Source organism: Aulonocara sp. 'chitande type north' Nkhata Bay, linkage group LG15 (genome assembly GCF_057382095.1).
Source record: "Aulonocara sp. 'chitande type north' Nkhata Bay isolate Kocher_YH1m ecotype deep benthic linkage group LG15, A_spYH_male_GT1.1, whole genome shotgun sequence".
In the NCBI taxonomy this organism is placed as follows: Eukaryota; Metazoa; Chordata; class Actinopteri; order Cichliformes; family Cichlidae; genus Aulonocara; species Aulonocara sp. 'chitande type north' Nkhata Bay.
Genome location: NC_141358.1, coordinates 7,414,300 through 7,430,274, shown reverse-complemented (window position 1 = coordinate 7,430,274; position 15,975 = coordinate 7,414,300). Strand labels below are relative to the sequence as shown.

Genomic DNA, 15,975 nt, shown 5'->3' with positions numbered 1-15,975 from the left:
TTTAATCATGTTCTTAAAAAAAAAAAAAAAAGTGAAATGATGATGCTGTTAAGCACATAAACACCGTGCAGCGTCCGTTCAAGGGCAGTTACGTTACCTGCCGTTATCGGGATATTCAGCGTGCGGCACAGGCAGAGATGACGTCGCATGCTTTGTGTTTCTCACCTCATCATTCTCCCATCAACAACCTCTGGGGCACCTGACACCTGCTTTGGAGCAGAGGAAGGAAACACATTGACACACTCACAAGTTTACACACTGGCGCTGAAAGAACATTTGCATTGCATAAAAAAAGCATTCATATCACACAGTTTCTGCACCAACCAACATCATTTTTAGACGTATGCACATATGTTCGTGCCCTGCTATGCCTTTTGCCCCATTTTACAGGGTATTTGAAGTGTGAAATGTCATTTAAAAGCTGCATTGGTGCGTGGAAGAGTCTTGGGCCTGTGTTTCATTTCATGCCTGTCACCCAACCTCTCAGTGCTATGTGGCACCTCAGACAGAAATAGCAAGCGTGACGTGTGTTTTGGTGCCAGAAATCTTATCCTGCTGTCTTTAGGAGTATAAATAAAGAGCAGGAAGGGGGTTTTGGCTCCTCTCTCTGTCTCCTTAGCTCTTTATCTTTTAGCTTATTTATCTCCTTTTCTGCCTCCTCAGGTAGAAATGCCTTTAGATTCTGGGTTTCAACTGCTCATCTGGGACATAATTTTGCCCCTCACTCATTTTCTTTTTTAAGTAATTTTATTTAGTGGTTTTTGGGTTCATTTGTGTGTGTCTGTGTGTATTTTGCTTTTTTAGGCACATTACAATAGTTCCCCTTAATATTCCTCTGTCTGGTATCAAAATTACATCTCTCTTCCTGTATCCCTGTTACAGCATTACTCATTGGTCTTCCCGCCTCTGCTTCCAGGTTCTTTGTGTGAGTAAATGACAGCCCGTCTTACAGGTTGGCGCCTCCACATGCTGCAAGATGCTGGCCATCTCCGCTACCCTCATCAGGCCCCCTACTAACTCGACCTCCCACCTGCATAAGCGAGCTTTTAAACAGGAAATCCGCACTAGAAAGTGTGAAAAAGCAGTGTTCTTTGCCATGTACGTCTTCTCCTTCTTCACCCTCCTAGTCCAGCCTGCTCCCCCTTTATCCCTGCCGCCCTGAATGAAAGACACTGCTATCAGACCGACACAGCATGGCAGAGCCTGGCACAACATGCTCTCCACCGGAAAGGCTATTCATGTGAGCAGAAGCAGACATATGCCAGTGGGGAGAAAGGAAGAGAACACAGGAGCAGACAGCTGAAGTGTCGCCTTGGCTTACTTGACGTCAGCAACCAAGTTAACATACCCAAGGGGGTTACGCCCACTAAAAGATACTTTTAGTTTTACATCATCACACCTCGGACAGCCTCTACTTTACGCAACTACTTTACGAGCTATGCAACTTTTATTATATGCTATAAAAGTGCAGTCCTGTCCAAACACATTCATTCATGACATATGTACAATGCTGAACTGCCCTTTTCAATGGTTTGCTATTGTGTACATGCGTGTGTGTGCTGAGATCCTGGGAGCAGCCCAGACAAGGCAGCACTTGTACCCCCTTAGAGAATCGAACCTGTGGCAGTGATTGCCAACATTTACATCTATCCTCACTTCTGTTAAGAGAAAACACGTGTATCAGTCTTTCAGACATTTATCCAGACTTGGACTGAGCGTAATCTTGGACTAAAAAGAAAAGGTAAAAGAAAAAAGGTTTTACAGACCAATTTACAACTGGTCTAAATCAATGTCTGGAAAACTGAGTTTATTTTACAGGAGCAACTTATAGTTGTTTCATAGTTAATATTGCTTTATTCAAAAATAAATCCTGCTTGCTTTACAGCATATCACAGTCAGCCACGGTCATGTCATGATGCTCTTTAATGCAAGGTTGAAGACCATACAATAGAGAGAAAACATGAACAATCAGATGACCACATATGAGTAAATGCTTGGTGACAGTGGGAACAAAAAACTCCCTTTTAACAGGAAGAAACCTCCCGTAGCACCAGACTCAGGGAGGTGCAGCCATCTGCCACTACCAGTTGATGGCGAAGGTGTAATTAATAAAATTACAGATGTCTTCCTGATGGAACTGAGGCATCAATATTGTTAAAACACCTCTGTTTATCTTGCAGTCTCCAATCAGAACGTGGTTAAAATGATCTATGATATGCATAATTTGCACACACAACTATTTTGCTGTACATGTACTTTTAATGTCAGAGCTCATCTAAAACAGGGATTATCTAGAAGAAATGGTCTTCCATCCCTCTAGGAGGACTGATGATGTTCTATGTGCACATGTGCCGGTTTTAGTTCTTTTGTCCAGTAATTTTTCAGCATCCACAACAAAAAGACCAAGAAACTGGGTCACATAAAAGGAATGTGGTCGTTTTTAATGTTACCTTTCCACAGAACGCATGCCAGGATTTCCGCTGTGGAAAAATGCCTATTACAAGTGTTAAATATATCTCACTGAGTCCCTGGTTGATGACATAATGTTTTCTTAGATGTCTGAAGAATGTGAGAATCTCACATTCCTTCCTGTCACTTCTTAGCCACATCCACCTGTCCTCTGTCCTCTGCTCTCCACCCCTGTCCCGCCTCTCTAAAGCTGGGCTTGGGGAGTCTTCAATGAAATCCCCAGCATGTGTCAGTTGCTCCTGCAACAGACTCAAAATAGTTGACTGTCATTAATTTTGAGTTCATCTCACAAAATTGTGAACAGGAGAGCAGCAGGGCCAAAATAAGTGTAAAGGAGAACAGATCAGCTGAAACTGAGCCGTTTTACAGCCATTTTCACAAGCTCTCTCATTGCATTATATAGCTGGATTTCTCGTGTTAAAATTTAACAGACAAGAAATGTTTGCATGTCTCAAACAACAGGCATGTCTCTGTCCTCTCATTGGCATCCACCTGCCACTGCACACGTGAGCGCACAGCTGCAGAAACGAGCAGGGTTCGACTGACACCTGTTTTGTTCAGTCTTTTCAGACCTTTTGCGAAATGCTCTTTCAGAGATCTATGCGAACCTGAAATTTCTTGTCACACATTTGTAAATAAAGTTATCTTCTTGTCTCTCAAAGATATTGGGTGATAAGAATTCACACATTTTCAGCAGCTGCTGAACCTGCTCCTCTCGAATCCCTGTATCGGTAACACGTAAAAAATGGATTTCAAAGCTGCTGTACATCTCCCAGGAGTGTTGACAGCCTAAATTATGAATTTGAGGGTCAACTCTGTTAGGCCAGAGGTGTAATTTCAAATTCCACTGCTCCACGCTTCCATTTTGTGCTCCTTTTAACCATATGGCACAAAATGTCCCGTTAGACTGGAGGTGGTGTCACAGTTTGTTCTGCTCTATCTTCGTCCACCTGTCCACACTGTCAGTGTGCCTGCATCTGTCCATTGAACCAGCCGTCTCAAATGCTAGATGATGAGTGCAGCAGTACAAGAGGTTGGACCATTAAGGACAGCCAGGGGGGAGCCTAAAGTGTTCTTGAAAATTCCAGAACCCTTCATTAAAATAGAATGGGGCCCAAATATCTCCCCTTTGAAAGATGACCCACGAGGGTCGTCTTTCAAAACAAGAGCGGGGCGCTCTCGTGGGATTAGCTGGTGTTGCTTGGCAGAGGTGACTATAGTGGTCCATTTATCGTGTGACAAATGACCAATTTTAATTTGGTGGTCAGCTGGGAGCGGCAACATGGCTGCAGGACTGGCCTGTGGCCCATTCATGTGCCCATGTTCGCGTCAGATAAATGTTCCTGGACATACACATCACCAAGGAATGTCATCTGTTTTGCAGGTACATGCACCTGGCTGCTGCTGTTGACTGCAGTAATGCATTGGTACAATGTTGTCATGGACTTTTTCCCCTGAAGAAAGATTCTCAACCAAGATTTTATGCTTCATGGCTCTGTCCATTGGCCCCTGATTTTGGTAAAATCGTTCTGTACCATTAGTGGAAAATGACACCAAAGCATGTTTCCAACCCTATGCTTGACTGTGGGGATGGTGATCTTTGGGTCATACTCAGCATTTCTAAAACCAAAGAGCCCAATTTTGATTTCATCTGATCACAGCACTTTCTTTCAAGCTCTTTCTGAATCATTTATTTGCTCACCTAAAAGCAGAGTGACCTTGCAGCCACTGGAAGATTCAGTCTATTGCAGTCTAGTGTATTATTAATGGCATTCTTGGTCACTGTGATCCCGAATGTCATTAGATCATTAACAAGCTACAGGGGAGTTTTAGAGTGTTCTGCCACCTTTCTCGTGATCATTCTCACCCCAGAAGGAACAATCTTGCATGGGAGATGAATTTATTTAAGTTTTATGAACTTTGTTAATGTGGATTTTTGGTTGATATTGTGTTTCTCTCCATTGAAATGAAACTTTTTTCATTTCATTTTTCATTTAATTTATTTAGAAAAGGGCAAACTTACAAATTCATTGGATGACCAAATAATTATTTCCCACACTGTATAAACTAGAGAGCAGCTAGATCTCTAAAGAACATTTCTTCCTGTGCAAAAGCTAATATCAGTACCTTAAACTGTCAGCTCAGTACTAACCTGTCTAGTTCTCCCTTTAGCCTTCATTTGGTAGCAAGTAGACACCAAATGGAAAATACAGTGTGCAATCACATTAAACTGTTTTTAGAAATGGAGAAGACTCATAATATAAACTTTACGATCTTCATAGTAATAATGTGATACGTCACTGTTATAAATGGTTCAGTAGCACTGGGCTTAGTGAGGCATGTTACTTGATAGGCTAATGGTGTTAGGTCGATGAGCGTTACAGTAGAAGTGAAGTCATTTTTGGCTCCTGCATGAGTGAGGTACCTTGTCTGTGAATCTCTGCATTATGGTTAGAAATACTGATGACCTACTGTGCATATATGCATAGACACATCATGCACAGCTGCAAGACAGAGGCCACATGCTAATGGTTCTTGTAACAGTCTAAACAGTGTACTAACATCTTTTATTCTCTTACAAAATAAACATTTTAATATTCAATAGAATTTGTATAAGAAAACCTGAGCCTGTATTTAATGGACTCAACCAATCCACCATGTTCAACAAAATAAGGTTAGAAACAATCCCCACAATAACAATGCTCCACTTTGGGCCTCAGGGTGGCGAGAGTGATGAGACTATTTGTGGATGTATTGGAGACAGGGTATGTATTTTATGTAGTGTGAAAAGTTAGGCTACAGAAGGCATTTGACCAGTATATGAGGTTCACGTGAGATCGTTAGAGGGCAGCTACGTGTCTGAAAACATATAGCAGGCTTGTCTCCCGTCTGTCTGCCTGCACTCAGCAATAGCCATATCATATAGTGCATGCCCAGACCAGAAGTAGCCATGACCTCTCATCATAGATGCAATGAGACTCACAGTCAGGTTTTAAAAAAAATAAATTCAGAAAGACATCTTTGTTTCTATGTCAACATCATGTCTGCTCTTCTTCATTTGTCCTTCATGCTGTTTTCACGCTAATGTCACATCTCATCTTCCGCCCCAGCAGATGTTCCATCTAAACACAGTCTCTGTTTCTGTGTAAAAGCAAAAGAGCACAATGTAATATCCACGTTATTATTCATGTGCATCACATTAGTTGTTCAGTGATTATATTTATGATGTTTTGACTGTTGCACAACAACATATACAAAAATATATCAGTCAGAAAAGAATACACTGCTACAGTGGTGAGGTAATGCAAGTTTTTTTTAAGTACTTGACAGAGTTTAGCCTTCATGTGTAAATGAATGGAACACACACAAGACAAGTATCAGCTGTGTTCAGGTATAGATCTCCAAAAAATTGAAAGCTACTGAAATCAATATTTTCATAGAAACAATAGATCAAATTGCATGTAATGTAAATGCAACTGGTTGTGGTGACAAGCACCCATAGATATACTCCTGAGCTTGCGGAGCCTCTCGGTTCCAAGCAGGCGTTGTGTTTCAGTTATGTGGAAAACTGATTTACTGTATTGGTTTGGTTGTCGGCTACAGCTGGAAGGTATTTTTAGAGAACAAGAAAATCATAAAACTCACCATAAACTACCTTCTCAGCAACACGTGATACTTTGGTGAATACTATTTTTTGCAATACACATAAAAGGGAAAAGAAAAGGAAATATACTGACCTCAGAAGGTGGTAAGGCCCAGTCTACCCATCAATCTGTCAATGTTACGCAGTATTTAAAGCTTTAATTTTGGGGGGTACATCTCTTGGCACCACAGGATTCAGGCACACTTTTTTGATATGCACTCAACTGTAGTGTTGTAGTGAGGCTCACTGCTATATTGATAACTGCACTGTTGCACTCAGGTCATTTTTTTCAGAAACTCTTTAGCTGGATCCCTGCACATTTTGCTGAACTGCACCTCCACAGCTTGAAGATTATTGGTGATGCAACTCCTGGCAAAAATTTGCAGTCACCACAATTGGAGGATGTTCAGTCAAGATAGCGATATTAAAAATTAGTACTTTAGCTCAGGTTGAGCGGTTTGTAGGAATGTTAGAGAGGCATCCTGAGATGGTTTGGACAGTGGATATACTGGGCAAAGGATGATGAAAAGATTCATGGATGCAGTGAAGGAGGACACGCAGAAGGTCGGTGTGACAGAATAGGAAGCTAGGAATGGGGTGACATGGAGGTAGATGATATGTGAACAACTATTATATATAATTATTTTAATTAATGGAATATTTCTGTCCAGATCCAAAGTTAAACCATTATCAACAAAACCAGAAAAACATCAAAGCCTGACATCCCTGGTTGACGTATGGGCTTTACTAATAAAAGCAATTTTCTCAATCAAACAGAGTCCAACTTTCTCAAAGAGCAGTTGATGGATAAACTTGGAGCCAGAATGGATGTTTTTGGGGTTTTTTAATCAGATTAAAATCTTCAGCCAATACGAATTTATGATTAACTTCTGAACATTCACAGGCCATGCTTCATTTTCATTGTTTTCTGGTTTTCATTTGATCACATTTCTTACAGTTCTGTCAAAACGCCAATGTTTCATGAAGTCAGAATGTCCAGCATTTGAATACAAAAATGTTTTTGTCATATTGGCTTTGTTTATTTCATAAAGTCAAACAGCTAAATGAACATCCTCTAAGTGTGGCGATTCCATATTTTTCTTGTATTTCTTTAGTGCTAAGCATTGCCAGAAACAGAATGGAGCCTGCCAACACATATGAATGGCAAGTCATTTGTATTCCAATCAGGGTATCCTCTATCTGGCTTATTTGCCATAAAGGCCCGTATGATGGTGGTTATCTATGAGCAGGTTTTCCTGTCTCTGCAGAGGACTCCTGAAGCCCTTTTAGAGTGACAGCTAGTTCTTGCTCACCTCCTGAAACAAAACACACCTTACATAGTCACTTATCATGGTCAGAAGTTTGTTTTGTTTAACTGTTAACATGACTAAAAACTACAAACTGAGTGTTAAGTTTTTACCCATTTACAACTCGATAAAGTATACAAAATTGTGTTTGAATGCTTTCTAAAACTGCTGAAAGAATGAAGATGTTCTTTTTTCAAAAACAAAACAAAATTGCATTCACTTATTTTCCAGGCTGCAGATGAAAATTATTTTACCCAGGAACAGAAACACGACATCTGGCCACCATCGCCACTGACTAAAGAGTGCACACAGCTTTGTGAAAGCTCTGAAAAGACACAGACAAAGTCTGGCCCACAGAGCCATGTTTCTAATTCAAGTCACAGTCCAACTGCACGCATCAAGCCTGCAGTTTTCTTCACTTGGCAAATGCTGCAGCTCAGCAGCTTTGGTGGGGTTTCAGAGCATCATAAATAAATCCAAAGGGCAGAAGGGTCCGGAGCCCAGTGTTTAAGTCACAGCCTTTAGTGATGCATACAGACTAATGCGTCAAACCAAAGCAAATGTGAGCAAGACTTTGATGGAGATACAGTGGGAGTGCAGTGGTGTTAACTGTTAGTCTGTTTGTACCTTTTAAAGGCTGTGAATAAGTTGATGTTTTGGATTGGATCAGCTCCATTTTACTGAAAAATGTGCAGAGAACCCAGAATTTATACAAATAAATTTACATGTTGCTCATGGATTATAGAAAAGGCAGTAATGATTTTAAACACACAAACTGAATATTTCTGTCCACTTAAGATTCGTAATCATTTAAGAACAAATAAATGTTAAATAAAAACTCAAGTATTCACTTTGACACAAACTGCAGCTGAATTCAGCAACTTTCCAGTACAATGTATGCTTGAGTTAGTAATTCCAATGTTAAAAATGTTATTATTCACAATAGGCACAAAAATACTCTTAGTTGCATCACGGGCAAGGTTTCAACCACCCAGTCTGTATGGAGCTGCTTAAGGGTTTCAGAAATCTGAGCAACACCTCCATCTTGTGGACTCTTGAAACATTAAATCCAGGACACTCCTTGCAAGCAAGTCCATGGATCAGAGCTTCCAGTCATCCCACAATCCTCTAATGCACTGAATTACATATTCATCCATCATAAATGAAAATCAACACACCCCATTATGTGACTTTAAATCACAGATAAACAATTTTAATAACTTGACAAAAACACCACAAGGGAAACATTCAGACTTCAGTAAGACAGGTACAGCAAAAACTTAAAAGCTGAAGCAAGAACATGGGGAGGGAAGGCGTCGTGAGGGTGACAGAGCTTGTGAGGACAGTGTGAGCTCATTCAAGTACACGTCAATGCCAAAGCTTTGATAGTAGCCCTGTGACAAGAAATAGAAATCCAAATGTGTCTCTCTACATATATAACCCAACACTTTCCAGTGGTTCTGCCAATAGCTTTTCAACACCCAACAGTGCTCACAACAAAAGAAAAAACACATCATTATTAAATAAGACTATCACACCAAACCAGGGGGGGAAATGGCCTCCCTCCTCTAATACACACACGCGCGCACGCGCACACACACACACACACACACACACACACAATCTCAAATTTAAATAGCTAATAATTAGATCCTGATTAAGCTTTAAAAAAAAAACAACCTAATCATCACAGCAAGGAAGCAGTTTCAATCCTCTGTAACTTTTGCTACATTTTAGGCTTGATTTTTAAACCATCACTCTAAAAATGGAGAAAAGAGGAAAAAACATTTAGATATACATAAATCAGCCACATTAACAATGAGCTCATAAAATTGGTAAATAGAGAATCACTGAATTTCAAAAGGGCTGTATTACACTGTCACATCTTATGATAAGGCAGTGAGCTTATGGTAGTTTATAGACTGGATAGCTTTCTAAAGCACGTCACTTTTTTGTTTTAGGAACAAGCCTGCTGTTGCATAACCACTGAGCCATGAACTGCAAACTGTTTACGACTATAACAACGACCTTAAAAAAAAATTATATTCCTTTCTAAGGTTTTAGTTGTTTCTGCTCATGAGAGAGTACAACAAAGGTAACATGAAACATCAACCTATATCAGAGGTGTTATGATGATGTTAGCTATTACATTATCCCACACGTAGCAATTTCATATAATGTCTATGTAAAAATGTTAATTTGCTTCAGGTGACATGAACTGGGGAAAGTATGCAAGTCTGCAAGCTAAATTACTTGCATTACAACTTCAGTGGAAATTTTGCTAAGAGTCATAAAATGGATTCTCTAAACTCTCTCAAAACTGGAGGACCTGATTCCAGCTACTGCCTGTAATCCTTCTTTTCGCTTTTACTACTCTCTATATTTTCATGAATTTGGTCTGAACACAGCTCAACAGACACAGGGCCACCGACAGAATGAAGTTTACATTAAAGTGGAGGGAGAATTTTAATTATTCCAACAATAATTTCAGGATAATGTTTGGCACATCAGTCAACAGGTTAATCACCCAGTGACACAGGCAACAACACATTCAAAAGGTATTGCTCTATCCATGGGATCTTTTAAAGATGCATACTGGTTTTTAAACTTTTTTGCTGAACTGATGAGAGTTTGAGAACTTTTCAAATGTTCCAGTCACACTTCTGTCACAGTGCACTGCCCATCAGGACTACGTGAACGGAGACTGAGTGTAGAACTAGAAGGCCTGCCCCTTGGAGGGACTCTGGTTGGCTGGATCTCTCTTAGCGGCCTCTGCCTATGTCTTCTTCGTGCCACTGATTCTTCTCGATCTCTCTCGCACTTCTTCTCGTCCTCACTCTCACTGTTGCCAGATGCAGATTCATACATCTGAAGCTCGTCATCTCCTTCCACCTCTTCACCCTCAGGCTGGCTGATTAGAAGCTGAGAAAAAGATGCCTCCAGGGTCGAAGGTGACAGAGGACTGGTGAGATGATGACGCCCCAGGAGTGTTTGAGGTCTAACAGGGGGACAAGACACAATAACCGGAAAGGAAGACTGCGATTGGCCAGCAGAGTCCGATCCATGAGCTGAGCTGACACGCTCTGTTGCTGCCGGAGCAATGACAGGTAAAGCAGGAACAGGGGTAGGTTCAGGGTCTAACCTTAATCCCGCCACCCCCTTTTTAGGAATATCTAGAATGTCCCTCTTTATCTTGCGCCTGCGACCATGCTCATTTCTGCGGTACTGGACCATGTTTTCCAGATCAGCCACATAAAGAAACCCCGCAATCAGCATCTCTGTGCTCTTTCTGCCCTTGGCGAAGGCCTCCTCTAGCTCTCGGCTTGTCCTCTCATCGTACTGCCACCAACCGTTGCGTCCTTCATAGTACCATGCATAGTCTCCGCAGGATTCACCTCCTACTCCCCCGCTTCGGCTCAACCCAGAAGCCGCTGCCTTCAGTTCTTCAGGTGACAGGAGAACAGGCCGCTCCAGGAAGTCCTCAGGGATTTCCTGTCGGCAGAGAGCACAGCGCTTGCTATGCCAGGAGGCACCTTTCACGCACAGGAAGCAGAAGACATGGCAGCACGGGAGGCGTACAGGATGGACGCAGCTCTGCAGGCAGATGGCACACTCCGGGGTAGTGCTGGTGGAGGCAGCATCCCCCACTTCCTCAATGAGCTTGGAAGGTCGCAGGGCGTTTGCTGAGAGGTCCACTTCTCCACAGCCTGCCATGCTGCAGGGAGAGAGTCACAGCACAGCAAATGGGACATGCATGCTACAAGCTAAACAGATTTAGTGACTCACTGACAAAAACATGGGAATGCAGCCCAAGTTAGCATACACTGCACTGCTCTGCTGACACTTCTGGGAACGCCCTCGTTCGCATATAGCACAAAACTGTTTTCAGGGCAAATATCCCCCTTTGAACATTACTTCCCAAATAACTGTAGCTTTGAAAGCCTAAATATTACAAACAACAGACAGGCCAGCATACTTCTCGTGACTTTATCGGTCTGCAAATAGAACAACAAAGGCCTCTCTGTTTGGCAGAGCTAATGTAGCCACCCAGCTAGGCTACTGTTGTGCTAACGTTAGCTTTTCAGCCCCAAGTTGTATAAACAGATATTAAACTACTTGTCATAATGTTAAACTCTGGCATTGCTTTTGTGGCTGTAACCAATCTACAGTCGAATAAGTTAAATCATTCATTCAGCCAAAGTTGGCCTGCTAGCTCCAGCAGTGCATGTAGCTAGCCTGCTAGCTGTCAGTGTGTCTCCGGGCTGCTAAAGTGGCCTATAAATACACTCACCTGAACTCGGGATACCTCGAGAAGCGTCCTCAGCTGAAGGCCAGGTTGAGATATTTCCACAGCTGCATTTATATTTGGTTATGAAGTTATGTATGACAGGAAACGACTGTGTTGCTACGTTAGTTGAGCTCTGTGCCCTGCCCAGCTAACTTCAGTACTGCTGGATGTGCTGCAAACACTTTCCAGCGGTGATACATATGTTGTGTAGATCTGGTGTGTGTGGCTGCACAAAGTAGGTAAAAAAGGAGTGTATTTCACAGTAAAAGGAGGGCTTCATTAAACCTGTTATGGTTTAGTATGTTGTACACCATAAAAAAGAACTAACTTTATTTAATTTTTTTAAATAACTGCGATTTACTTAAGAAAAACAAATAATAAACCGTAAAAACAAACAAACATTTGTCCTACTCAGGTATAATATTTTCACTTTTAATTAGACATTGTAGTTACTGTGTGTTGTGCTTGGCGCAACCCTGTTACCAGAACTCTAAAAAACTGAACCCAGAGTTAAAAAACTATTGTTTGATAAATTCTTACTCATCAAGTTAAAGATATACATGGTCATACTGAATACTCATTCCCTATGGTGTTAACACCCAGCTCAAACACATTTTTAAAGAAATAATCAAAAAAGTAATTTGCATATATGCCTTTAAATTTGCATAATATTTGCTACAGCTTTTGTCTTAAAAATGTCTTTATTTAGGTTTACCAGGCAAAGAAAAAAAATCACACTAATGAAGCCTCAAAAAGTCATGTCTCAAATATAATGCACTTGGCATCAAGGGGTTAAAATATGTTGAAAAAAAAGTTACAAATAAATATGTTTAGAAAAAGGTTTAACATGGTTCACATTTTGTCTGAGGTCAAATGTCATTTATACAACAAGTGCATGTTTTAATATTTTGTGCAGGGATTAGTTTCACATTTATCAGTGGCACAGAAAATGTCCTGCAGCAGTAGAATGGCAGTGATTCTATAACATTTTCATGCAGTTGCTACATCTGGTGATTATATTTGCTATAATATTTAGCAAATACAATCAAATTATCTGAACTTTATTATCTGTGTTAACAGTTCAGTAGGAAAGCGGTGAAATTTTTGCACAGGAATGAGAGATAGACACACAGGATGACAAAATTACAAACTGTAAATATAAACCAATCAGCAGCAACGTTAGGATTAAAACCACTGGCATAATAGAAGATCCTTAGGGTCATGTTTGAGTCTCTTTTGTTGTCAGGGAGATCCATGGCGGGTGGGAGTTGGTGTTGGTTTTGTGGCTTATCTCAGTGCATGGAGAACCTTGAAGTGTTTAAGGAATCCACAGCACTGGTGCATCTTTTTGTATGCATTAAACATTTTGCATTTCTCAGCCATTTTGAGCTTCTAACAAGCACAAACACAAAGTTTTCATCATTAAATGTGAAAGTATAATTTGCCCCATACTTGCCCCAGGCTCTTGTGTTGATTTTAGTCCCCAAAAGAGTAGTGTTCGAGTGAGGCATAAACTGAAGCACAGATGAACCTTGGAAATTAATAGCTAACATACAAGCATGTCCAGATGAAGATGTACACAAGCACTTTAATAAAGTTAGTCATATCCATCCACTTCAGTCATAACTGTTGGGCTGTATAGAAAAATCTGGCTTCTTTTAGATGAAAGAGTTTCTACTTGTTTTTAAATTAGAAGACATTAGTGCATAAATTCAACAACGGATGCTAAAGATGGAGCTGCAAGGCAGGAGGGGAAAATGTGCACACCTCATGTGCACATCTATGCAGAACATTTAAAAAGGAAATACATTGATGAACTTTCATGGTGCTATCACTTACTTTGTTTTTCTCTACCCTTTCCAGCTTTTGTTTGTTTGTTTATTTACTGTGTGTTATTTATGCTTTAAGGGCTGATTTATAGAACATTTCTATCCCAAAATTGTGGAAAAGTGATTAATTTCTTATGGTATCTTGTAATTGTTTGTTTACTTGCTTGCTTGCTTCTTTATTGGAAATGTATGCACATTTGTGCGTTTTTACACATAAGATACCTCATTTGTAGAGGTAAAAAGAATAGTTAAAATTAAAAGAAAAACAGAAAAACTGTAATATAAAAAAAAAAAAAAAAACCAAACAGATTTTTTTTTTGTGACAGGTGAACACACCTATCAGGACATACTTTTCTACATACATTTACAAATGTATGTATAAATATATATCTCCATATCTAGGGTAATATAACAAAGATAATAAAACATGATAAATTAACATGTCTTTTGCCTCATACATGAACAAAGTTGGTTATAATTAAGTTTATGTAAATGAGGCAAAATAAGTAGCCCCATATTTGGAGTATAAATCAGCCCATTCCAACTCATTTTTTCAAAAATGCTTAATTCCCACCCCTGACTCTTGGTTGTTGGGTGTTATGTAGATGACTTTGAACCCCCTCCCCCGCTACATCTGCTGTCAGGGTGCCGGTTGAGCAAACATGACACTCTTTTCATTAGTAACTTAGCAGATACTGTAAAAGAACAATCAGGCACTTTTACGACTTCAACCTTTTGGCTCACTATGAGGAACCCTGTAGTGACGTGGAACCAGTAGGATATCACTTCATCACACTAACACATGTAGTGTGAAGAAGTGAGGAATTTGAAGAATCATGGGATATAATGGGAGAACAAAACAGATTCGAGAGAGCTCATCTGCACACATACAGCTTTTTAAAACCTTATTTTGGGATCAAGTCAGCAAACTTAATCAGGTCTTATCAGGACTGACTGGTGATTATGTATATGCAGGTTTGATGAATCACTGGCCACTGAAATTTAACTACATTTAGGTAGGGAGTGATTTAATTTGGCTTCCAAATGAATGCCCAAATAACTGCCTGCAGGCATTTCAATGTGGACTTTCTAAAAGAATTTGATCCCAAATGTTTTCAGATAAGAATAACAATTATTTTCTATATTTTAAGTTGTCATACATAAATTAGGCAGTGTAAAATTCATGAATGTTTAATACAGAACAATGAAAGGACAGTGTTTACTTGCACGGAAATACAATTTAAAAAAAAAAACTCAAAAAAGGAATTTCAGATCAAAACAAGACATTAAAAATATGAAAGAATATTGCCACTGCCTTCCAAAATAATCTTTATGATGCTCTTCACCGTCTTCATCATCCTCTCGCCTTTTTCAATACTTTCTGTAAAGAAAGAACGGAAATATTTTAGAGTGAGCTCAATTTGACACAACACTGAAATTTCTAACTTCTGTACAGTACGTTTAAAATATCTTTAATAATATGAAGAAGAAGTGCCAGCATACTGAGGGAATAAAATTATGTCTGTTTTATGTAGTTTCAATTACAATGATTAAAAGAAAAACTTCGTAATGTAACAAGATGATAGCTGTTATTATTTTACAGTAGCAGAAACTACCTAGCGTGGAGCAATTCTTTAAAAGTCTTTGAAATGTTAACATGTGATTTGATTGTGTGTGCAGAGAAATAATGTTTGTTTGTTTATTTTAATATTAAATAATGTGTATTTTCTGCTGTAAGGGCTGATTTATGTATATAAGTTATTCAATCAAGACCCCTCCAATAAGGGAAAAAAACGTAGTTTACTCTTTTACATTTAGTGCTTTACAGTTATATACAGTGATGGAAATATTGAAAATAATTCAATCTCTAATTTTAAGGTTGTTTAGTTAAACGGAGAGACAGAACCAAACGATTAATCGGGAATCAATAGATTAACTAATGATTTACTAATGAATAGTAAATCTCTAATCACTGGTTGGTTACATGATTGTGTTGTTAATGCAGTTATGTGAACATAAACCGACCTTGGAGACTGCCCTGACGTGCTGAGCTCTGATCGTCGCAGATTTCTCCTCAAACGCTTTGGCCTTCGCCTCTTCAGCCAGGCTGTTCATGAACAGCAGTGTCAGCAGTTCGATCTGAGCACACAGGAGCAAAAACCAGCTGTTATTTAGCGTCGCTCATCTACCGGTCAGCTGCGGACAAAGCGATAGCCTACCATCGCCTCTGACGCCGGCCTCACGTTTATGTTGCCCTTCGCCTTCGTTTTAATTGTACTTTTCAGTCTGGGCGCTTTGTTCAACATGTCGATGAAGTTTCTCTGTGAAACAAGAAAGGAACACCCCACGAAAAACGTTTGTTTATGTTTTCTAATCTCCCGCTTTGTTGACTTCCGGTGTAGATTCTTCTTCGTGGTCTTATAAGCCGTTTGCCTCCTT

At 39.9% G+C, this 15,975-nt stretch overlaps 2 protein-coding genes across 2 annotated transcripts; both read right to left on the bottom strand.

The window, feature by feature from the left end:
- Positions 1-8,138: 8,138 nt before the first annotated feature.
- Positions 8,139-11,918, bottom strand: LOC147312396 (E3 ubiquitin-protein ligase rnf146-like). The gene is made up of 2 exons (XM_086264481.1): positions 11,711-11,918; positions 8,139-11,134 (listed from the first exon to the last, which is right to left on the bottom strand). Exon 2 carries the CDS (start codon positions 11,131-11,133, stop codon positions 10,075-10,077), a length of 1,059 nt encoding a protein of 352 aa, XP_086120607.1. The 5' UTR covers position 11,134; positions 11,711-11,918; the 3' UTR covers positions 8,139-10,074.
- Positions 11,919-14,711: 2,793 nt separating this feature from the next.
- Positions 14,712-15,960, bottom strand: cenpw (centromere protein W). The gene is made up of 3 exons (XM_086263721.1): positions 15,756-15,960; positions 15,562-15,675; positions 14,712-14,917 (listed from the first exon to the last, which is right to left on the bottom strand). Exons 1-3 carry the CDS (start codon positions 15,840-15,842, stop codon positions 14,891-14,893), a joined length of 228 nt encoding a protein of 75 aa, XP_086119847.1. The 5' UTR covers positions 15,843-15,960; the 3' UTR covers positions 14,712-14,890.
- Between the last annotated feature and the right edge of the window lie 15 nt (positions 15,961-15,975).

Coding starts and splice junctions, on each gene's coding strand:
- LOC147312396 (XM_086264481.1), bottom strand. CDS start 11,133: ATGGCAGGCTGTGGAGAAGTGGACCTCTCAGCAAACGCCCTGCGACCT.
- cenpw (XM_086263721.1), bottom strand. CDS start 15,842: ATGTTGAACAAAGCGCCCAGACTGAAAAGTACAATTAAAACGAAGGCG. Junction 15,676..15,755: donor GGCCGGCGTCAGAGGCGATG/GTAGGCTATCGC, acceptor CTGTGTGCTCAG/ATCGAACTGCTGACACTGCT. Junction 14,918..15,561: donor ACGTCAGGGCAGTCTCCAAG/GTCGGTTTATGT, acceptor CTTTCTTTACAG/AAAGTATTGAAAAAGGCGAG.